Source organism: Ahaetulla prasina, chromosome 2 (assembly GCF_028640845.1).
Source record: "Ahaetulla prasina isolate Xishuangbanna chromosome 2, ASM2864084v1, whole genome shotgun sequence".
In the NCBI taxonomy this organism is placed as follows: Eukaryota; Metazoa; Chordata; class Lepidosauria; order Squamata; family Colubridae; genus Ahaetulla; species Ahaetulla prasina.
In genome coordinates, this window is record NC_080540.1 from 233,474,970 (window position 1) to 233,499,719 (window position 24,750).

A 24,750-nucleotide genomic window follows, 5' to 3' on the forward strand; every position below is an offset into this window, starting at 1 on the left:
CAGAGCTGCAGAGGCAAGCCTGATTCGGATTTCCCTGACCCGGCCGTCAGCGGAGGAGTGGGACACGACACTTGCTTTCTTCCTTTGTTAAAACTTTCCTCCATTTCTCCTTTTGGGGAAATATTTTATCCTACCTCTTTTTAATATTAAGAATAAAGAATATTTTAATCTGGGGATGGGAGGCTTCCTTACAGTTCCATGAAATGACGTTCTATTAAAAGCGTTCACTAAAAAAACCAACACAAAAGCATGCCTTGTTTTCCACAAGGATAATTAGTAAAGCTACTTTTTATCAATTTTAAAACATCAAAATGAATCAAGTTACTATGAAGTGCTTTACATTGTAATAGTTTAGGCTTTTATTTTAAATCTTTCTTATAAAATCAGTATTTAATTTGCTGTCAGCATATGTAGTTTATAACAGAAAAGCATAATGTAACTTTTCGTTATCATTGCACTGGAGGAAAAAAAAGCCACACATGATGGTTAACGTTTTACTCTTTGGTGCTTTATGTTTGTGGGTCAAAGAGTTTAAATCAATATACTGACCTTTTTTGTTGCATAACTAATCAGAAGATAAGGAACACTCATTTAGAGTTTTCATCTTTCAGCTTCTCTTCTGTTCTGATTTGCTTAGATTGGTTCTTGGACAGTTTTTTCATATGCAACTTTTCTGTAGTGTACTTTCTGGAAGGTCATGTGCAACAATTGATAAAGTTTTTGCCAGATTCCTTTATCACAAATGAGAACATTTGTTCTTTCAGTATGACATCAGTTTGCCCATTTTGTAATCATGAAATATGCTGTGAATGCAATACACATACCTCAAAAATCAGTGGCTTTCCTGATCCTTATACCTCATCATTTTTAGTGGGTTGAGAATTGCACCACATATATCCTTGTGTAATTGGACCTTAACCGGAATAGAAGAATTTTTTAAAATTCCCAGCCTTAGGTTGAAATTCCAATATTCTTTCTTGAAAGATAACTTGCAATGAGTTAAGTTTGTGAAACAGGATGAAGATAAATGCCCAACACTGAATTGAATCATTGGTCTTACTATCGTCCCTATTGTTTTACTCCAATGATTCAGATAAAGTTATCTTTATATTTAGGATAAGGACCCATATCATCAAACGTATATAACAAATTGGGCAGCTGGACAAATTGAGCAGTATGCTGGAAGTGATTCAGGGTATAATAATGTTAACAAAAGGCACTGATTGTGTCCGATCAAGTTGGTGTCGACTCTTAGCGACCACACAAGACAGGCATCCCACCCCAATTTGCTCAGCTGAAGTTAAAGATGGCTGGCAGAAAACGGGAACGATTCCATCCCTCCCGTCCAATACTCCGTCGTTGTTTGAAACAGCCTCTTTCTAGTCGTGCCATAGTTTATGACACAGGATCGTGCTAATAAGACAGCTCCAGTGGAAGCCAGCCTTCCCGAATGGAGGTTGTGATTCTTCTTCGCAGCAAGATCCAATAACTCAGCTTCAGCACACAACGCTGCCGGCGGGGGAGGCTCGTCCAAAGGCTGCAGCTGACTCGGCAAGCTGAGTCGCCTCTCCGGCTCTGTGGATCGGATGTTGCAATCTCGTCCCTGCTTTGCACTGAAGGACGGGACTATCACGCCGCCTGATCCTGGCCACTGGTCAATAACTGGGCCGGCTGCGAAGCGCCGACCAATCGGATCGCGAGCAGTTGCCATACCCCCTGCGAAAGAAACCAATAGAAAAGCAGAACCTCCGAGGAGCCCTGCAGTTTAGGGAGCTTCTGAGAGAGCCAAGGAGAAGATACAGGGGTGCGCGCGTCGAGGCAGGCAGAGGAGCTCCGCCGCTGGCAACCATGGACGCTAAGAAACACGTAGCCAATTTCGGCGCCGGACCGGCGAAACTCCCGCGATCGGTAGGTACTCCGAATTGGCGAGGGCAACTGGGAGGATGTCCTATAAACGGAGCGGGTGGGATGCTCCGCGCTGTTTAATTGAGGAAGTTTGCCCTGAGGTTGTGGTGCCGCTATGCCTGGAGAGTAAGCGTTGCTATCGAGTAAACCTTGGTTTAAATAGGATTACTTTAAAACTTGAGTGCCGAACGTTGCTCTCGTAAGTGCCCATTTTAAGAGAGCAACTTTTGGAAGGATGCTTGCAAAACTTTGGGGGACTGTGCTTGGAAAGAGACGATGGGGAAGATACTTCTGTCTTTCGCATCGGGCCAATTTTATTTTTGTTTTCAGCGAATACTTTGGATGCAAAAAAAAAGTCAGGAAACGGTGCCCCTGTTGACATGGTTGTCCTGGAAACTCCGTGTTAGGGATCTCCATTACACTCTTCAAGCATGCTAATTTTACTCGATTAACTAACTTTCCTAGTATACTTAGTTTAAAGTAATAGAAACTTGGCATTTTGGTGTTTTACCTTTTTATATCTGATGCAGTCCAAAAAAGTAGGTTCTCCTGTTTTTCATTTGGGAAAACTGGATTATCTAATTCTTAACCATTTTGTTTGTGCATTCAAGAGAGGAAAGTATTTGAAAAATCCATTGTGTCCTCTTGCTGAATAAATCCTTTGTGAATGTGTAGGGCAGACATAATTATAGATACAGCAGGGTACAACTTCAGGCAGCTTCATGCTAACTGAATTATTTTCTTAGTATGTAACTCAATTTAATCCAAAATGTTGCATCAGCAGCTGTCTTGATCCAATTACATTTGGAGGGTGTGGCTCTTTATATCTGGTTTTTCAGCTTTCCAGCAGAACTGCATGTCTAAACAGTTTCAAAAATAACCATGTTTCTTACTGAGGCCTAGAAAAAAGCGCCATTGTTATATATTTGGGTTAGTTACACATTTTATCTGGGATATACCCCCCTCCCTTTTAAAAGAAACAATTTTCTATGTTAAGCAGCTTGTAAGGAGTGTCTATGGAGATTCTCAATCATCCAGGTCATGGTTGTCCCAAAGTGCTTTTCAAAAGGCAACTAGACTTACGGCTAGAAGGGAAGATATGTTAACAAAGATTGGAGAAAAATATTATTAATTGAAATATTAAATGAATAGCGTAGAATGATAGAATTGATGGGGTTATCAGATAAAATACTCATTAGAGGATATGCATTATGGAATGAGAAAAATAAAGGTTATAGCCATTGGTTAATTTAAAGTTCAGTTCTGACTGAATGGTGGGGAATGGAAGGATTTATATTCTTTGCAGTCAACTGCAGAACACTCTTAGAGTTGTTAGGGCCACTTGGGAGTTTATCTGTACCTCAGGGTAACCTGAATCATCTTTTAAAGACATCAAATTCCACATTCTGGATAGAGAGGACCACTGGTTTGAAAGGGGTCAAGTAGCCCACCAATGTTAAAATTGAACAGCCCTCTTAACAGAGGGGGAGGGATACAATACCACTTATCTCTTGTCTACAACACAGTCCTTTCAGCACTCCCATCAGGTGACCTTGAGGGTACAGATAAAACCCCAAGTGGCCTTAACAACTCTCAACAATAGACCCAGAGTGCTAACGATGCAAGGAATCTAAATCTTTCCATTTCCCCACCATTCAGTCAAAACTGAAGAAACTTAGTAAAATATTTTCAAGAAAAAAAAACTAAGAAAGTCCAGTTGCCTTTTGAAAAGCACCTTTGGGATAGCTAATAAAGATTACTGTACCAGAGCCTTATTTCAGAAATTGAGTAGAATTAGCTGAACTTTTTATCAGATTTGATGTTGAGTAAGATTTACACCTGAAGGCACTGGTGTAATCGGTTGTATAAAGGCATCTTTATTTCTCAATTAAGTTTGGATAGATGGATGGATGGAAGGATGGATGGATGGATGGATGGATGGATAGATAGATGATAAATTATTTTCTAAAAATGGCAGCCTAAGTGGTTAATTTAATAGGCCAACCCTATGGATAAAATCTTCAGGAAGCCCAAATCTTTGATAGGTTACAGCTGCTTATTTTTTTTTGTACTTCTTAAGAAAATGTATAATCAAAATAATGTTTACTTCCAGATATAATCTTGGAAATAAAGATGGTGAAAGCTGATGCTTTATTTTGCAGCATGCCAGTTTCCCTTTTTTATTATTATTTTAAAAAAAACAAAAAATGCCAGCTGGGAATGGAAATCTGGCAAAGTCCTCCAGAAGGTATATACAGCACACTGGCATCTCTTGGCATCTTGTTGGGAATTCCAGCTTTCAAAACAGATTTTATATTTAAATAGTTACAGATGGCCTATGATTCAATTGGGTAACAAATCCCTGTGTCACTTGTAAAATCTAAATGACAATTTTGTGTTGGTGAGTCTTCCAGGCAAAGATTTCCCAAAGTGACTCTCATTTAAAATAATAAAAAATTAAATAATCCAGAACATTTTAGAATCTAATAGATATTGGAATGTGAAAAGAAGACAGAGTAATCCAAATCTGAAGAAGAGGTGGATTGTGTAGGTAATCCTAGGAATAGACTTGTGCTCCATTTGAGTTAAGTTGATTAAATGCAACATGCAGGCCAATACATGGCTTAGGGCCTGGGTACCTATGGGACCGCCTGCTGTTACCACATGCCTCCCACCGACCCGTACGCTCTCACAGAGAGGGACTTCTCAGGGTGCCGTCCGCCAAACAATGTCGGCTGGCGGCCCCCAGGGGAAGGGCCTTCTCTGTGGGGGCTCCCACACTCTGGAACGAGCTTCCCCCAGGTTTACGCCAAATACCTGACCTTCGGATTTTTCGCCGCGAACTGAAGACACACCTTTTTATCCGCACGGGGCTGGCTTAAATTGAATTTTAAATGTCAAATTTTATTAATTTTAAATGGGGTTTTTTAGTGTATGGTAAATTTTTAAATTGTCAGGCTAATTTAAATAAGTTTTTAAAATTGCATTTTAATTGTATTTTGTATTGTTTGTTTTATTCTGCCTGTACACCGCCCTGAGTCCTTCGGGAGAAGGGCGGTATAAAAATCAAATAAATAAATAAATAAATAAATAAATAAATAAATACATCCTTCAAATTATTTTTCCTCTTAGAATCCATATAATTGTACAGTTATAGTAGGCTTATTATTACAGACTGTAAAACTTCAGATGATCAGTAGTTGGCAACAAAGAACCTCATTGCCCTCCAGTGGTCATCTGGATTTTTGCAGGCCAGATAAAATAAACCTAGATAGATTACTCAGTATTACAAAGCACATACCGGTACTTCACAACATGGAAGCTCTTGGGACCAAACTTTGCCATCTCAGCTGATAGAAACACCCAGATCAAATTCCACTCAAATATTACCACTCAAATCAGGCAATACCTGTCTAGGATCTTGGTAGATATATACTACTTACTTTTGGATAAATGTTAAAGCATACATGTAAAGATGTAAACAATAATGAATCTAAGTGACTTTTATCTCTCTATAGAACAGATGATTTGCCTATGACATGAGCATAATTATGTCAAATATTTTTTGCAGGTATTATTGGAAGCCCAGAAAGAATTGGTTGATTACAAAGGCCTTGGTATTAGCGTCCTTGGTAAGGAACTCATCTTTATTTGGGGTGTTACTGAAAATGAAAATGTAGGGAAACAACTGCCAAAAAGAACAGCGGGTCAACCCAGTGGTGAAACCTGAACCGGTTTACTACCGGTTTGCTGGGTGCACATGTCAGTTTTGGAAGGCAATTTTCTTTTTGCTTCTTAACTGCCACATATTTTAGCTGGGGAAGTTGGGAGGGGGTTATTATTGGAGTGGTAGAAAGTTAGTCATAACAACATTCCGTATTCAAGGACTTTTGCCTGCGTCTGATGTAGACTGCCTGAAGATTGTATCCAGTTGAGTGTGAAGAATTGATTGGACAATGTGATGAATTTGTGGGTGTGGGGCAGGGCTGTGAACTGTCAATTGGGTGTGGAAAACCTGGAAGCTTTCAGTTTCAGGTTTTCCCAGTTGTGCCAACATAAATTAGAACTTTGAGGAACCTCAAGCCTCAGAGCTTTATTTCATTGGGGGTGTTCCTTGGAACCCTGACAACACACCACACATTAACCAAAGGGAGGCATGGGGTAAGTAGAACCAAAACGTGGTACGGGGTAAGTAGAACATTGTGCGGGTGTGTGTGATAAGCTGTGGCATGCAATCTTTTTTTTTTATTTTTAAAAGCATTTTTTACAACCTATTCAGCTTTTAACAATAGCTTGTTAAAAAATGCTTTAAAAGGTAAAAAAAAGGCTCTGACGATCGCGCGGCACAGCTGTGATTGCCAGTGCCTTTTTTTCCTTACTTTTTAAAAGCATTTTTACTACTGCTTCTGGAGAACCAGTGGTAAAAAAAATGCCTAAAAAGTGTAAAAAAAAAAATTCCGATGATCAGGTGAGCGATGCGTGATCTTCGGAACTTTTTTTTTCTTTTTAAACCATTTTTAACTACTGGTTCCAGAGAACTGGTAGTAAAAAAATGCTAAACAAGTAAAAAAAAAAGTTCTGACGATCGGGTGTCTCTCACCTGATCATCAGAACTGATTTTTTTTACATTTTTTACTACCGGTTTGGTGAACCAGTAGTATCTTTTACTACCGGTTTGGGCGAACCGGACCTAACCTGGAGCATTTCACCCCTGGGTCAACCTATTTTCCAAAGCATGAGAAGACAAGACAAGACACACAATGAATGGAAACTAAGCAAGGAGAGAAGCAACCTAGAATTAAGGAGAAATAGCTTAACAGTGAGAACAATTAACCAATGGAACTGTTTGCCTTCAGAAGTTGTGGGTGCTCCATTATGGAGGCTTTTAAAAAGACTTTATAGCTATTTGTCTGGAATGGTAGAGGGTCTCCTGCTTGAGCAGGAGGGTGGGCTAGAAGACCCAGGTCCCTTCCGACTCTGATATTCTGTTGCAAGCAAAGGATCAACCCTCGGTTGATCCAAAAAAGGTGACCGTGTGCTTGTGGGAAAACGCTAGGACATAAAAGAAAAGAAAAGAAAAATGTATGATCATTAGAGAGACTGAGCAGTATTAAAATTGTTTTGGTCCTGTTGCAGCTTTCCCGCACTAGTATGTAATGCCAATGCTTGTTACTATTCCCCATTTAAGTTCTCTTAGGAAATGAACTGAGGTTCCAAGTGCTTCAGCTCTTTCTTCTGAACCAAGAAAATTTATTGTAGTTCATTATATTATTCTTATTCTTTATCACATTGATGGGCATGGGAATGTTTGTGCATTCTTTTTGTCTGAAAGTCATTTCAGTGGCGGGAGCTGATCTATGTGCCCCATTTTTACTGCCTTAATTCTTTTGCCTCTATTGAGTGTATGAAACATGATACGTAAGTAGAATGTGCTCACTGGTGCATGTGATAGATAATTTCTCATTTGGGCCTAAGCTCCATTTATCCATGACACCCTTGTGGAGTTTAGCAAATTAATTTGTCTGCTCTGTTTACAGTTTCTTAGGTGCTTTTTAAGCTGCCTGAAGAAAGCCAAGTTAAAATGCAATCATTTGAAAAGCTACGGTATGTTTGTTTTTATAACATGATGTCTTTGATTTCCTTTCTCTAGAAATGAGTCACAGAACATCTGATTTTTCAAAAATCATCAAAGCCGCTGAGAACTGCTTACGTGAACTCCTGTGAGTTATCCTGTTTATTCATGCCATTAAAAGCTTGACTTCTGAAAATACTGTAGCTGCAATATATGTTTTCCCTTTGGATGTGTAGTATATTTATGATCTTTCGATGAAACATTATCTGTGTATGGCTTATTGCTGCAGAGATAAAATGGCACACTTCGTGATTTGTTTTTGGCATGGATTGTTATACATTTTTTTCCGGAAGGTTCTTTTATCATTTATGTTTTATGATAGCTTGTAACAGCCATGTGTTACATATAATGTCTATAATAGTACTTAACATTAATGGCTGGATCTCAACAAAACTCTTTGCATTTAGCCATTGATAAAATCAGGTTGACATTTTTCACACTGATCTAAACAGGATTTAAATTTAACTAATTAGATCCAGTGCAGTCTTTTAAACAAATATATTAACTATTGGGAAGAGGTTAATTTAAAGTACAGAATTGGTGAGAGGATTTTAAAATCCTTTTTCTGCTAGGGGTGTGTAGAGGATGTAGCTGTCAATTGTCCTGAGAATTATTGTAATGGGTAATTTCATAGAAAGGCAGATCCTCTTTGCTATGTGACATTGTTCTGCCAATCAGTATGACTTGACTCTTTTTCATTGAAGTGTATTATTAAATACTTATGAGGGGCTGAAGCACAACATTGCTTTGTAAAAGTTGATACAATTATATGATAATGTTTAGTATGCATAGGAAAATGTATTGGGGGGGGGAAATCAAGAGTTTCATACTGTTTGTTTTCTGGACTGCCTTATAACATGATTGGGAGTATCTTCACTTTCCATTATGTCTCCTTCTGCCATATGGAGCTCCTGAGTGCTAATAAGGGCAGAATATATGCATTTTTAATAAGGCCTCAATCTGTGGTATATACTGTACTGGGTTTTGATTCATTCTCAACACAGTTGCTGCCAATAGTTGAGCATGCCACTCAGAATGTATTAAAGAGATGGAATGCTCATACTTTAATTTCAACAGAGGCTAAAAAATTGCCTTGAAGTTTTAGGAGCATCTCTCTACATTCTTTCAATCCAACAAGGGCTGCTTTTGCCATTTTTTGTCTTTTGCGGAGACCAGATTCTACCAAACATGTCTGCATGTGGCAACTACTTGGAGGCTGGCATGATTTCAACATTGTCACTATATTCCAAACTGGATAGCATGTGATGTATCTAGATTGGAGCGGTTGATAAAATTAGTTCTGATTTCTTGAAGATCCCTCTTTTAGAGAATTAATTAAATCTTATTAATCCAATATTGAGCCTTTTTTAAAAATTCAGTTCTGGCATTTTGAGAAGCAGAATAGCTATGCATCCTGCCAACAAATAAAATAAAATAAAACAGTATAAAGCTCATAGTATATCGAGATACTTCAAGTTTTAAAATACGAGCAAATATATGCATTGTATTTTACAAATAATATTTATCATTCTGGCAGAAGAAGATTATGCATTGAACCACCATTTGGGATGATTATTTCTAAATAAACATTAATATATTATAATGTAATGTATTGTATTGTACATGTAACATAATGTATTTTAAAATTTTCTCTACTTGGATGCTGCCTTCTGTTTTTACCAGGCACAATGAATGAATTATTGCTTCCCCCCACCCCCAAACCCTTTCTTCTGTTTTGCACAGCAATATACCAGCCAATTACAAAGTGATATTCCTCCAAGGTGGTGGATCTGGCCAATTCAGTGGCGTTCCACTTAATCTCATTGGGCTTAAAGAAGCCAGGTGTGCCGATTACGTAGTTACAGGTGGTTGGTCAGCCAAAGCAGCAAAGGAGGCAGAGAAATACGCAAAGGTGAACCTTGTGCATCCCAAGCTTTCAAGTTACACAAGTAAGTTAACTTACTTGCATGAAAATGTATACTAGGTTATTTTCTTTCTATTGTTTGATAGTCTGCACATTGTAGAAGTGTGTACATATGCAACTTTTCTATGCCTGTGTCTCTCTGCACTTGTTCCTCCTTATTACAGTTCCCTTCAACTGGTCCAAAAGGATGCTATGATTGATGGCATTAAAAGTCACTGAGAGTTCAAGGAAGGCTAGGTTAGCTGCATCATCCCTTTTCTGGAACTGCTGCATATCCCTGAGAAGTGCCATCAATGTTGGTAAAATATTCTGCCTAGGCATAAAACCCATTTACAAAACATCCAGATAATCTGTTTCTTCCAGGGTCATCTACAACTACAACCTTTTTAATAAACAGAAAGGGGCAGTTGGAGGCTGGACAAAAATTGTCTGGAGCAATTGGGTTTAGTGATGGCCTCTTAAAGAGGTGGCACACCAGTGGAAGCACATATATACCCAAAGAGACTGATACTACTACATACAACTAACCACATGCAACCTCCTGGGAGGACTTCAGTGCTCAGGATAGACAAGAATCTAACAAACAAGTGGCCAGGTTACCAGTCTCAAAGATGCATGGTAACTGGTTGAAATCCAAACACCAATGTAAAAAAGGAAGGGAATAATTCTGCAGGTTGAGTACAAAAGAAACATTAAGAATCCAGATATTCTTGGCTTCTTTTCTGAATCTCCTTGGCTTTCCATAGTTATTTGGAGTTTTCCTGCAGGAACTCCAGGTCTTCCCTCCTAAACATTACAGGCTTGGGCATTAATGCTGCAAATTTCTTTAACTTGAATACACTTTGGCCATAATTAATATGGACTTCACACGTATACATTTCTTTAAAGGGGTCTTTGAAGTTTTGAAATATGACCTAGGCTTCCTGAGAAAGCATAAATCACAATTATAGTCCCCCCAAACCTCTTTTATTGAGAATTATGGTCATTCACAGCCCATAATGATTCACAGTCTGTGATGATTCCAATAGATGTCTGCTCAAGTTGACACAGTCTTTCAGGGTACTGTTAATAAGAACCCACCTTTATCTTCCTTGAACTGCTGCCAGAGACCTAATTGCCAATTAGTTTTGCAAGGCCAAATGGAGCACAGAGTCAAATGGACTTCTTAGAGCTTGAATTGAGTATATGAACTAATTGCTTCCTGAAAAGGCTCACATCCATTTGATCCTCTTTTATGTCTTATGGGAGGGGCCAATCAACTCCAAGCCTTACTCCCGAGTCGTCCTTTTTTTCCCTTAATTGTTCTTGCCTTCTGGCAGCTCTGCGTATGCGCGCACTGGGAACAGGCTCAAACTGTTCTTCTGCCTCACTGATGTCAGATTCCAAAGGCTCTGGAGGCAGCACACAACTACCAGATGGCCCTGGCACCCTCTCTGCCTCTGACACAGAGCCCTTGTCTGAGCCTTCCCCAGACTCCAGGACTGGCCCATGTTCCTCCCAACCTCCTCACTGTCTGACTTTGCTGCCAGCTCCGCAGGCTGCCGGCGGATCACAACATGACCAGTGTGTTATCTTGTGTACAAAATTATCTTTAAAATAAATCTCACGTTATATCAAGATTGATAAGTACAAGGATAGGCAACTTAGTGTCTGCCAACTAATTTGGGCTACAATTCCTTTATTTTATAACTGAAATATTGACTGTGACTGATAGGAATTTAAAATATCTGGAAGGTCTTTATTTTCCTGTCACTGAGCTAGTGGACACATACCATCATCTTTCTATTCTAAAAGATGGATTGCATTACTCTGTATTCGCTGCAGAGTTTCAAAGTTAGTTTCTTTAGGTACTGCAAATATTAGTTATTGAATGTTTGCTTCTGTCTCTTAAATCTGATGCAAACCAGCAACCTTTGCTCATTCCCTGACTGAGATGGTAGGTTCCCAATCGTGAAGAATGTACAGATTTCAAAGCAAATAGGTGAACAATTTTGGTATGTGTGTGAGTGAGAGAGAAAGTATAAAGTAATTCACATGTTTTATGAGAATTCTGCTGATATTCAAGAGCATTAATAGTCTACGTTTGGAGAAGTAATTGAGGATTAATTTACTTGCCTCAAAAATTTAGAAGAAATTTTCAGCAGAGCAGTTCTCTACTGTTCATTAAAACGGCCCACCTGTCAGCTCCAGCGTTCTCAGCTCAGAGCTGTCATTCGGGGAGGTGGGGGGGAGAAAACCACCTTTTTTTAAAGGCTACTGTGTGAGCTTTAAAAAATGTGACTGCTTTAAAAGGTTGACACAAGTTACAGCAATTCTTGCAGTAACTTTTTTTTTTCTTCAGGATCATGCAGAGGTTTTTTTTAAAAAATAGGCTATTTTAATGAGTAGCAGAAAGGCTTTACCTATGTAAAGTTTGAAAAATGTCTTCCGAATGATTTTCAACATAAGAATTAACATTCAAAACTAAAGTGAAATATTTTTAAAAAGTATGTTCCTTTAAATGCCCAAATACTTTGAAACAGAAAGTTATTTTGATTGCTAGTCAATTATTTTCTTTTCATATCAAGTGAATTTTCCTCTCCCAGTTTATCAGACTCTGCTTTTTTCAAATAATTGCACAAGGTTGTGGAGGCTTAGGTATTTTTGTTTTAAACCCTTTCCTTGCTGAAGTAGGAGATTAAGTTTGCTGGCAGTACATTTGACCTTTGGCAGTCATTCCTGGCAATCAACAGGCTGAAATTAAAAAAAAAACCAAACCCATTGTTTTCCATCAACTTATCTTTTTCAGAAATCCCTGACCCAAGCACCTGGAACCTTAATCCAGATTCCTCTTATATCTATTATTGTGCTAACGAGACTGTTCATGGTGTGGAGTTTGACTTTGTACCTGATGTTGGAAAAGCAGTTTTAGTTTGTGATATGTCATCAAACTTCCTCTCCAGGCCAGTGGATGTTTCAAAGGTAACTTTCCAAAAGGCATTTTGCAATATGTAATGATCTCAAAGTTAAGGTCACCAGGGCCAATGCCTCTGCTCCTCTTACTGAGGGCTGATCATGTTCAGTTTACAAGTTTGAATATGTTCTATGCATTAATGAAGCAGTTAGAACAGTATAAATGTTTTGCAAATGCACTCATTAATGTAATGTGTCTTTCTTTTTATTCTTCCTCCCAATGATAAGTTTGGTGTCATTTTTGCTGGTGCCCAAAAAAATATTGGTTGTGCCGGAGTCACAGTGGTAATAGTGCGTGAGGATTTACTTGGGTATGCTCTGAAAGAGTGCCCCATTGTGTTGGACTACAAAGTGCAAGTAGAAAACTCTTCATTATACAACACACCTCCATGCTACAGGTACTTTTGCTAAAGTTAATATTAATTTCATTCTACTAATTACTTAGAAGTTTCTTAGAGTTGACTTACTTTTTGATTATTAGTGGAAAGGAGGGTCAAGAGAAGTCGGAGAATGTATGTTCCGTCAACTTCTGAGTTGGGAGGGCTTCTAAAATACAGCAGGTTCTTCAATCTTCTGAGGTCCCAAGACAATTTTGAACTAATTGTTATATGTCTTCTTTCTCATGTTCAGATTATATGAGGACACTTAATAACTGCATAGGAATGCAATGATTGCAAACAGAATCCTAAATGAAGCTTATTTGTGGTTGCTCCCTTTTGACTATTGCCCAACAATACATTGAAAGAGACCAAGAGGTATTCGGAACCAACCTAGGCATTTCTTTGACTGGGTGTCTCCTTCCACAACATACTCACCTGCAAACGCCTGGTTGAAACGCCACAACATATATCACCTGCAAACGCCTGGTTGAAATAGATGCTCACTGAGTGAACTTTGAGCCAGTCACTTTCTTTCTCACAGGATTGGCTGTGGTAACGTAAAACAGGTGGCAGTACTATATATCCCAGCTTGAGCTCCTGAATGAAATGTTGAGATATGAATCCAGTAAGCAGACAAATATGACAGTGGCTGCCTGTTCCATTAACTCTGGATCCAATGGCATTATAAGTACAGCTTCGCTTTAACTAAATGAAAGATCAAGTAACTTGGTAACCTCCAAAGAATTGGACTATAATCTTTCTAAGTCTATATATACAGTAGCTTTAGACTGTATGGTACCAGATTGCTATTCCTCATCTAGATTTATCAAGAAATGGAGGGAAGGGGAAGGGAAGTAATTTTTTCTGGTGCCCCCAAATTTCAAGTAAAGCCTGGCTTAGTGTTTCCCTTTTGGCCATTGGTGAATGTTGGATGTATTGTCCTATCTAGTCCATTTAGTACCAGCACACAAAACTTATTGTGCTAAGCTTACTCTTGGGGGAAACTCTTAAACCTTTTGAAGAACATTTCAGAAAATTTGAGTGCTATAAGAAATGTTAACTCAAGAACAGTCAGTTCTTTGTGCTACATAATACAGTAGGACAGGACAGCCCTCTCTTTCTTCTGGGGCTGATCAGCTGCAAATTTCTAAGCTCAGTGGGTTTGGTAAAGATTTTGGTCACAGATATATAATAGTACTAGCATATTTGCAGAACATATCATGTACTAGTATGATAATTATTAACCTGTAAATTGGCTGGGTATGTGCATTCCAAGTTTATTTTGAAAATCAAACTCACCGTGCTGTGTGTGTGTTGCTAGAGATTGGCTAAATTTTCAATTCTGCCTACTACTTTTCCTCCTTTTTAGTGACAGCATGGGTTGCCAAGATCCTGAATTAAATGTTAAAGAGTTGGCAGACTGATGCGCTGAATTAAATTCTTGCAGTGTGGATCATTTTAACTTCCTGTCAATAGCGGACTTGCCTTCCTGACATTAATCTTCTGGGTAGATATTAATAACCTTTTTCCCCCAGAAGAAATCTCATTTCCTAGCTACAAGGATTTGCCTGATATTTAAATCTATGACTAAACCTGCTTTAGGGACAGCACTGAAACTGGTAGGGTGGCTTTAAAGTGGGTCATTCAGTTATACTTCTCTCCCCACTCTTCCTCCTCCTCCCTCCCATCTGCTTAGGGAATAGGGAAGCTTAGTTGAAATTCAGCTCAATGTGGAGAAAGGATTCTGCATTGGCCAACAGGGATAAGCAAATCTGACTTGGCAAGAGTGCACAGGGAGGCAGGAAAAAAATGCTCATGAACTGAGTGCTGTCATCAATGTTTGTAGATTATATTCTGCCAATAAAAAGCCAAAAGGTTAGCAAAATCTTAGGGGATGGCAATATTTCTCTTCTCGTACGTTTTTACATGGTTTTAGGCATTCAGGGTTGTTGAGAGTTGGGCAGCATGCAAATTTAATGAACACTAATAAACTATTACTGTTGGTCACATAATAAACCAGCTGTTTAGGCTGTATTTGGCATTTTTATCCACCTATTGAGCCTTTCCCAAGGACATGGGATAGGCAGATGTTGTTTGATAGTATAAAAGGTGTCCTTGCAGGATGTAAGCTGCTCCAAATAAAGCTGCCTTTTGCAATTGACTGATGGCGATTTTTTCAATGCCATTGGTGTTCAAGTGGTGCTCCAGATGTTTTGGAATTGCACCCAAGGCACCTATTACTGCTGGTACTATCTTTGCTTTCTTTTGCCACAGTTTTTCTTCTTGTTGTAATGTTTTTAAAGGAAAAAAAATGTTTAGTTTAAACATTGTTTCACAAAGCATTTCTTTGCAGCATTCACCATGAAAAAGGCCACATTCTCTGAGACCAGTTTTACAGGAACTAGTGTGCACCCGCTCTGTAAAGAATTGTAACTTTTGAGCATATAACTTCTAAAGACTGGGCCAGTTGTAAGACTACTGGCTGCTGAAAGACTGAAGACACTGTTGGCTTTAATACTGTTAAGTGCTGGACAATAGTTTGGTCCCAAGACTGTTGATTTATAATAATACCCCTCAAGTTCAATGAACATAATACTTCTCATAGTAGCTAGGAAGCTGGAGTATTTTGGTTAAAAGCCTTCCGTTGCCTTGAATGTATTCTGAGGCTTTGAATACTGTTAACCTTGGCAAGAGGATAATAAATATCTTTCAAAGTGGGTTGAAAGGTTTGTTGAGAGATTTTGTGAATAACAGTACTTGAAATTGTTTGAAACTCTAGCGTAGAGTAGTCATACTAGTGATTGTGGTAAATATTATTTGGTTTCAGCCTCTTGTATTGTTGTTCAGAAATGTACAAAAGTTTACCTGCAAATGAATTAAAAGCGTTGAGGATGGAGGCTTCTTGAGCTCTTTTAAGACAAATTCAAAGGTCACATTGTGTGAAAATTCTGAGACTGTGCTAATATTTGGAGGCAATTCCAACCTCTAAAGGACCTAAGATTGGAGAATTCTGGTCTAATAGTTATTGAAGTATTCATTAAACAATATAGCAAAAGAAAATCTTTTGGAAGTATTGCAAATGTGCACACAATTTATTATTATGCAAAACAGAGTCCACAAGAAAGATCCCTGCTTCAGCAATTTTATTGCTAAAAATCGCACTAAGTGAATTGCTTGCATTTTGTGCTTTCATTTTTATGCAATAACTTTTCTTTGAAAATGGTAGCTAACAAATGCATGAAAGCTACTGTTTTCTAGTAATTGTTGTTGGCAAGCAGCTTTGCGAAAACATGGTGCAGTATATGCATGAAAGAAGTGGATGGATAGTTAGTTCAATGCATAGGTGGGGATATTATATGCATAACACCAGCAATTTTTAGCGAATTCCTCTTCCTTTCCTCTGTTTGAACTGAGATTAAATGTTCCACACTTGCAGAAAATTTCTTTTTCTTGCAATTTTGCCAGGTATGTGCAGTTTCCATTGACTTAAAGATCAGGTCAGGTTTTCTGCTGCATGTAAAGGGTCTTCTCCAAAAATGAGTTAGTCAAAGTGTATTTGAGGAGGGTGTTCAAGAGTTTTCAAAGGCAAAATGGATGTCTGTAAGTTTTAGATGTTTTCAAAATGCAACAGCAACTAAATGGACAAAGATTTTGGTTTTATGCACTTTGGGGGCCATAAAAGGGACTAATATTCCACATAGTTGTTTGCACTATAATTTCTACAGCTATGACAGAAAATTATCCAATGAGGTTATTTCCAATGATGGAAATTTCTTTTGATATAAGTTAGATATTTTCTTTTTCCTGCTCTTTCAAATCTCCATAGTTTTGAGTCAATTCTATGCTAGATTTCCTAAGCCTAATATTTTATATTGGAGAAGCAGAATTTGTTGAATGAGTAATTGGTGCCTTCTCTTCTTGATTCTAGTATCTACATTATGGGCTTGGTCTTGGAGTGGATAAAAAACAATGGTGGTGTTATGGCTATGGATAAACTCAGCCAAATTAAATCACAAATGATTTATGATATTATCAACACATCTAATGGATTCTATGCGTAAGTATGATTATTGTACAGAAAGGGGCTTATAGTAAGGCATGGCTTGATGCCTGAATATATCTGTTCATGTGAAGAAAGAGGGAATTAACTCCCTTAGAATTGCCACTGAAACTTTTCCACATAAAGGCAAGCAAAGAAGTTAATGATCAGATCAGAGGCCTTGTGCGTCCTTTTCGATAAACCCCAAAGAAATACTATGAACTATAGCAAACAGAAGAAAATGTCACATGAAACATTACTGTGCAAAGCATAAACATTTTGGAAACATATTTTAAAAAATTTGTCTGATGTAGGAAGGGGCAGAAAAAAATAACCTTTTAAAGTAAATAAATGAGTCCTAATATAAAGATTGGTCACTTTTATAGTTTGACCTACCGTTTGGCAAAAGAAGAGTAAAATAACAAGTTAGCAAGTAGGCTGGCAGATTAACAATGTGCTTCACCCTACAGTTGCCTCTTTCCTTCAAGTAACGTGCAAAATATGTGTGGAATAGCTACTGCATAATGTAGAGGTAGATTAACATGTTGCACTTAAACCGTGATTGAAGAATCACGATTGGCCGGATGCCAAAGAACATGCTAAGCCATAAATATAAAGTTTCTGCAGAAATCCAGATTTTAAAAGGAAAGAAATGATTGGGGTCAATGGGGTGTTTATTCCATAAAGCTTGAACAACCCAGGAAACTATTATTTCATTTAAGGAGAGGCTGACAAGTGTGATGTATGTACCTGGAGTCACCTTTCCCCTTCAAATCTGGATCTCTTCTCAAGCCTAATAAACTTTCTCGAACTTTTAATAAACTGTCCTAAAACATTTCTTGAAATGGTTCGCAAACAACATATTAAAATTTTACGATGGCTTAGTGCAATGTATGAACCGAGACATGTGTTCAACTACAGGCAAAAGGTGGCAGAGGAATTGCTCTGCCAAGTGTAGAGGAACAGCAGTAGTAGTAACTGGCAGCTTCCACTTCCGGTCCTACTTATTATCAGTTGGATCTCTGAAGTGGAAGAAACCCACTGTCTCATTATTTCTCTAGGGAACTTCAGCTTTCACCCCAGTGTCATGGTCTGGTGGTGGTGGTGGTGGGTTTCCATTTTTTTCAGGCTATGGTATCTGGCAGGTAAAATATTATTTCTCCAAGTCTCCAATCAAGAAGTGAAATTAAAGACTAAATTTTCACCAGCGAAAATAACCCATGTTCAAGTATATTAATACTGAATGTTGTTGTTGTTAGTTGCGAAGTCGTGTCTGATCCATCGCGGCTCCATGGACAACGTTCCTCTAGGCCTTCCTGTCCTCTACCATCCTCTGGAGTCCATTTAAGCTCATTAATACTGAATACTAATATTCAAACGCATTTCAAAATCAGACATGTTCAAGTGAAGTTTGTTTATTCTCAAGCCTGTTTCCCATCTCATTTTTAAAGCATCTTTATTCGGAAATGTGGTTAAATGAACAGTTTAACAACAGTTTTGTACAGATTGTCTGGGGATAAACTTCAGGGTCTTTGGCTTAACACATCGCACTAATTGTAGGGATATTTTATTTATTTATATTTCTTTATAAAATGTATTGGCTGCTCATCTTACCATAGGGTAAGTGCACATCTTACAGTTACCAGTTCAATGCTTGGTTTGTTGGTTACTTTAGGTACAAATATTTTTAAAATTCCTTCTAAATTGAGCACACTGAGCTGAAGGCAAAGCATAATCATGTCTCAAGAAAGTATTATGGCTTAAGCCATTTGGCCTTGTCCTTCCACCTATACCAGTGTTGGTGAACCTCTTCGGCACCGAGAGCCGAAATGGGAGCACAAGCGTGTGTGTGCTGGAAACTAGAAGAGCAGCTGCCCAGTGCGCATGTGCGCGCCGGGAAGTTGATCTTCCAGTTTCTGGCACGCACATGTGCACCATCCACCTTGTCTTCCAGTTTCTGGCATGCATGTGTGTGTGATCTTCCCGGTTGCCTGCTCTTCCAGTTTCCGGTGCTGCATGAAGACCAGCTGGCTGGCTGGCACCCGGAAGAGCAATGGGCAATGGCTTGCGTGCCCGGAAAAATGGCTCTGCGTGCCTCTTCCAGTACACGTGCAATAGGTTTGCCATCACCTATGCAGTGCCTCCTCCTTTTTGTTTAGGTGAGGAAGTCTAGTTGAAGCTTACGCTTGGCACACTAGAGAGATTACAGTTTTTGAAATAATTGTTGCTGCTTTTTAAAATGTTACTCCTCTAATTTAGTTACTAATTACTGTTTGGTGCTTATAAAACAATTATCTCTTTAAGAGCATTCGTGAATTCAAGAATTTATGGCAATTGCCATGACTTTTATATATACTGCTCTTGGAGCCAGAGGTGATACGCTTCTTCAAATTAGACACTGGGGAAAATCAGTAGGACTCAGCCTAGTCTCTCTCTTCTGGTCTCTCAGGGCTCTTACATTAACTAATGAGAATTATGCTTTAGTTCAAGAAAAGCTTCAAAGGCTTAATGATTTTTTAAAAGAAAAATTAAGGACTGTTCACATTAATTAGCCTTTGACTCTGATTCGCAACATGTTAAGTGTTCAGTGCAATGCAAGCTGGTGTGCATAATGATCACGTATGTCCTCTGCCTGAGAAGTGCTTATCTGGTCGGGCTGGCTAAAAATAATGAAAGTTGACCTCCAGCATATCGAGTGGACACCAAATTGGTGAAAACTGCTGGAAAAAGTCCTTTTGTTGAACAGAGTTTTCAAATGCCATGTCATTATCTCTTGAATAGATCTTTGCAGAGAAAAACAGCTACTGTGACTGAACAAATACCATGCTACTTAGAAACCTAACTAGCTCACTAATAATTCAATACATCAACTAATATATGTGATAACAAATCAATAAAAGCGAGGTGGTAATAGCTTCTATGTCTGTGACATTTACAGATGCCCCGTGGAAGAAAAGAGCAGAAGCAGAATGAATGTTCCCTTCCGGATTGGCAGCATTAAGGGTGATGAAGCTCTAGAAAAAGAATTCCTTGAAAAAGCAGTAGAAAACAACATGATATCCCTGAAAGGTCATAGGTAAGGCAGAGATTCGTTTTTTTAAAAAAAATTGGCACAAGTCTTTTTTGTATGCATCCATGCATACTCATTCAAGAATGACAAATAGCTTCTGTTTTCAGAATTAATGGACAAAAATGTAACACATAGTAGACAACCTGAAACCTGTTGGGGTGATTGTTTCAGTTGTGCCATTGTTCAGATCAACAGAATGAGCACAGGCGGGCAAAAAATTAATGGGAACGGGAGTGATTTCTGACTTTCTGCTGGCTTCCCCACTGAATTTGTTTGTAATAACATTACAGGGAGAAAGTCAATGGAAAAGCCAGCAGGGAAATTGCAAGTTGCTTAGATAAGTCTCCCCCAGCCACTAACTTTCCCTTAATCCCTGTGCACATATTCCAGCCACTCACACATCCACACACACACTCTCTTCATGCAACACCTTTGTGCACCGTCTCTGACTTCACCACATCACTTGGGCACTCCTCACACCCTCCATGACCCTTGCCCCACCTCTTGCACATACCCTTGCTCCCTCCCCATCCAGCAGCATCAGTTTTCCTGCCTGCTGGCCTTGGATTTGCAATTTCCTGCTGGCTTCACCAGTGAATTTCCTAGAGAGAAGCAGGCAGGGAGCTTGAAAATCATAACTGTGTGTAAACTTCCTGATGCCTTCTGCATTGATTTATGGGAAGCTGTTAGAGAGTATTGGAAATGACAGTCACGTGACTGCAGCTGACCATGATAGTGTGGTAGTGCTGAAACAGCCACAACTTTCCAAATTTCAATCCCATAGAAATAATGGTCCTGGATTTAGGGCACATTCTGTAAGTTAGCCCATTTGAGTTACACTGATTCAAAAACAGTTAACCTATGATGCACTGTTTCATCGACTTGAAAGTTACAAACAGATGAACAGGGACAAGAGTTTTAGTTGTATATAAATAAGGGTTATAGTGAATGTTTGCTCATTCACTTTAAAAAATATAAAATTTTCACTCAAGCAATAATTTCTGGTTCTCAGAGCAGTTTTGACAGTCTTGGATCATATGAATATGATAATACAGATACTGAAGACATTGTGGGTGATTCAGGATCCTTTCTTTAAGAACAGTGAAACATTCAGAAGGAGAAAAGCAGCATTTAGTCACTTTTATTGATATTAGTCTAAAATGACAAATTGTTTTGTTCTGAGGTAAATGAGCCTCATGAAAAACACCCTCTTCTGTTTCTGACCTCATGATTGTATAATGTATAATTGTATAATGTCGACAACTGGAGTTTTTTCACAATTACTTTAGGTTTTAGGATAATAGAGCCCAAGTTCCAGTACTCAGCTGATCCTTGTTGAAAATATATACTCATCTATAGACATATCCCTTACATATACACTCTCCATTCTTTTATTCCTATGTTGTGTCTGTGGAGATTCTCAATCATCCAGGTCATAATTGTCCAAAGGTGCTTTTCCAAAAAGGAACTAGACTTTCTCGGTTTTTTCCTTAAAAACGTTTTGCTTCTCATCCAAGAAGCTTCTTTAGCTTTCAAGTAAAAAACCCCCAAGAAAGTTCCAATTTCCTTTTGGAAAAGCACCTTTGGAACATTCTTGTATGTGTTTTTCTTCCCAGTTTCATATTGCTTTGCCTTGGATGTTCCTTTTATGCTTATATTATCGCAGAGCAGTAAAAAGCCATCATGGATGAATACACCTGCTTTAAATAAATAAATAAATAAATTATTTTGGCATTTGCCAAAAAATAAATGTCTTTGTGAAACAGAGTCACCATGCAACCCCCTCCTCTCCCCTCCCCATTTTCCTTCATATTTCAGATCAGTGGGAGGAATTCGGGCATCTTTGTATAATGCGGTGACGATCGAAGATGTTGAGAAGCTGGCAACATTGATGAAAAGCTTCATGAAGCTGCATTCATAACAAACTAAAGTAGATGGTGTTCTGGTGGACCGCTTTTGGAATAAACAAGCAAAAAAATAGTAACTAGAAAAAAGTTAATGCAAAATATTCCATGGCATTATATATTTGAAACAAAGATGTTGATATTTTTTCTGGCCAGTCAAATATGCAATAGCAGTTTTGGCCTTCTTGATGACAGCCATACTGCACATTTCACCCTAAAACCAGTACTTGTTTCTGTGACTGTTCAGTAGTCCATAAAAGAATTGGTAAGATTTTAATTTTTAAACAGATTATATCGGTCATAAGGTACCAAGAATTCTCTGAAACATACAGTCTCAGTGCCACACACAATCCAATCTTGTATAAAATATATTTAAGTAGACTTTGTTACATTTTCCCTGACGTTTGTTTCTGCCTTGATTTATTTAATTTAAAGACTAAATCTTCAGAAAGACTGCCATAAGCTTGAGCTGGCCATTTTTTCAATGTCTGATCATTCCAAGTGCATATCACTAAAAGTGCCTAAAGAAATTGCTGCCAATTATGCAGACCATGGGCCTCAATCTGGCAAATATGTTGAAACAATACGCCTAATGAATTGAAGGTCTGGCTCAATTGTTATTTTCTAACTGTTGGCATATAGTTAACTATACCAAGGTGGAGGATTTTTTTTTCCTTTTAAAATAGTACATTTTATATCATTTTGGCAATCTTATGTTCTCAGCACAAAAGTAAAAATTCTTTTCCTATTCTTTCCTATCCCTTTTGAAGTCAACATTTCATGTTTTTATAAAACCGAGTTAACCCCAAGGTTCCCCTTATTGATTATTTTTGGTCAGATGTATACTTTTGCTTTTTCAGAAAAAGGCAGCTGCAGTAAGCGGGGATTAAGTGTGTTCTACACAATTCGTAAAATCAAACTTAAAAGATTGGAAGGATCCATGGAGATCATCTAGTCCAACACCCTTCCCACTGCATTGTTCCACTCCTCAGCCCTGCATGGTCTCCATCTAGGAGAATTGGCCCCTGTGAAACAGTTCATATTCTTTAATTTTGAATGCCATCTTCATATATTGTGATGTTCATATATTCTCCATATTTACACCCTCAATCCAATTCTCTCACTTGTCCAATAATGTTTCTCTTAAAAAAAGTAAAACAGTTAGAAGCTCACAATTAACTATATTGTTAATTTATAACATTTAACAAACTCTCCCCAACTGCTTTTTTTTTTAAAACAGCACATTATAAGTAGGATAATTGGTTGTTTGATCAGTTTCCATCTTCTTAAAATGGAAGCTTATCAAACAAGGAACAGGATTTCCAACTGAATGCAGAATTTTATTGCATTCATCGATATGGGTGCAGAATTATATTTAGGTAGATGGCCATATATTGTGTCCTGGGAGAAGCATTGAGGACTGTATAAAGATGGGGAAGGTGTCCCATCTGCAGAATAAGCTATATTTTTCTTAATTTCAACCATTTTTAATCAGATGTTATACCTCTCCAATCACATCTGGATTTAAAAGCATTACATATTGAGAGACCTTCTGTCTTCCACATTATCTGCCTGTCCTACTATGATAGTTGATATACTTTGGGTCTTTCTATTACAAAGTGTCATCTGATATCATGGTTCTTGCCATCTGGAACAACATCCCACTCCCGAAGATTTGTATATCTCTTGTTCAAACCTGGTTCTTCAAATGTGGCATTTCACCCAGCTTTGAATTAAATTTAGTAGCAGGCTCCTTTGATGAGGTGTTGGCCTCTTTCCAGATACTGCATATGTAATTTTATTTTCCCAGTGTTGTTAATTTGCTTTTAATATTGTATGTTGCTCAGAGTCACTATGAAATCAGTCAACTTTACAAATGGGATAAATACATTTTAAATAAAAATTGGCTCCTTGAGTTTAAGACTAAAATTGCACAGCATTCATTCAGAAGCTGCATTGTGCACCATTCTGTACAGTATTAACATTATTTAAACATCTTTACTATACTTAATAATATTCCTTGTTTATTTCTTGGCATAAGATCTGAAGTAGAGGTCCATGTACCCATTTAAAACTGTGTGTCCTGATTTTAAAATAGCAATGTTTTATTTTTTTGTATTCCACCATTAGTTGAAAAAATATTAATAATAAAAAAACTTAAAATAGCGTGTGATTTGACTTTCTTTTAATATAAAACATGGTAAATGTAAATCCTGTGAGACTTTTAGGATCATTAGCATTGGTTATAAAACTTCTTAAACTTCATAAAGGTTACGGAAAAATATGTTTTATTAATCTCACAAAGTTGAACTTTGTTTAGGATGAGAATCTCAACCTTTTTTTTTTAGGAGGAAGAGAACATTTTGGCTATGCACCCAGTTACAAAGTGCCCAAATACCAGAGGGCCATATTTGGGATCTAGCATTTAGTTTCCTCAGCCATTTAGTCTCCTCTTTCCCTCACCCTCCTCCTCCAAATGTTGTTGACTTTTTAATCACCCTTTTATTTCTCTGTCTTGGAATTGTATAATTTTTTTGATATTTTTATACCTACTGAGTATTCCCTTCGGGTTACCCTTTGTCTTTTTCTGCTGTATCATTTGGGCACCCATCCATTAATCTTTCTTTTTTTTGAAACAGATTTTCTTTTTTTTCTCTAGACCTTTCTTTTTTTGGAAGAGATCTTTCTTTTTTTCCTCTGTTCTATTATAGACTTTTAAGGAATTATCTATTTGATTCCTACTTATCAATCCTTTCTCTTCATTATCTTTGCACCTCATTTTGATTTTTTCTCTTCCACTGCTTCTAATTTCTCATCTATTTTCTGAGTATCATGTTCATCTTCTCTCCCCACCCCCCCGAGTTGTTGAGAAGCTTCTACATATTTCTTTGTCTCCTTGTCTCCTTATTGTTCTTTATAGTTTCATGCATGCTTTTGAGCATCA

At 37.9% G+C, this 24,750-nt stretch overlaps 1 protein-coding gene across 1 annotated transcript; it reads left to right on the plus strand.

Annotated features, from left to right (window-relative positions):
• The first annotated feature begins 1,750 nt into the window (after window positions 1-1,750).
• PSAT1 (phosphoserine aminotransferase 1) lies at window positions 1,751-23,972 on the plus strand. Its single transcript, XM_058170162.1, has 9 exons — window positions 1,751-1,908; window positions 5,477-5,537; window positions 7,556-7,625; window positions 9,281-9,486; window positions 12,250-12,422; window positions 12,642-12,811; window positions 16,722-16,850; window positions 19,771-19,908; window positions 21,721-23,972. Exons 1-9 carry the CDS (start codon window positions 1,849-1,851, stop codon window positions 21,821-21,823), a joined length of 1,110 nt encoding a protein of 369 aa, XP_058026145.1. The 5' UTR covers window positions 1,751-1,848; the 3' UTR covers window positions 21,824-23,972.
• Window positions 23,973-24,750: the final 778 nt, after the last annotated feature.

Bases quoted from the DNA above. Each gene is read 5' to 3' on its own strand.
- PSAT1 (XM_058170162.1), top strand. From the start codon at position 1,849: ATGGACGCTAAGAAACACGTAGCCAATTTCGGCGCCGGACCGGCGAAA. The intron at 1,909-5,476 runs GTAGGTACTCCG...TATTTTTTGCAG, and splicing joins CGGCGAAACTCCCGCGATCG to GTATTATTGGAAGCCCAGAA. The intron at 16,851-19,770 runs GTAAGTATGATT...TGACATTTACAG, and splicing joins ACATCTAATGGATTCTATGC to ATGCCCCGTGGAAGAAAAGA.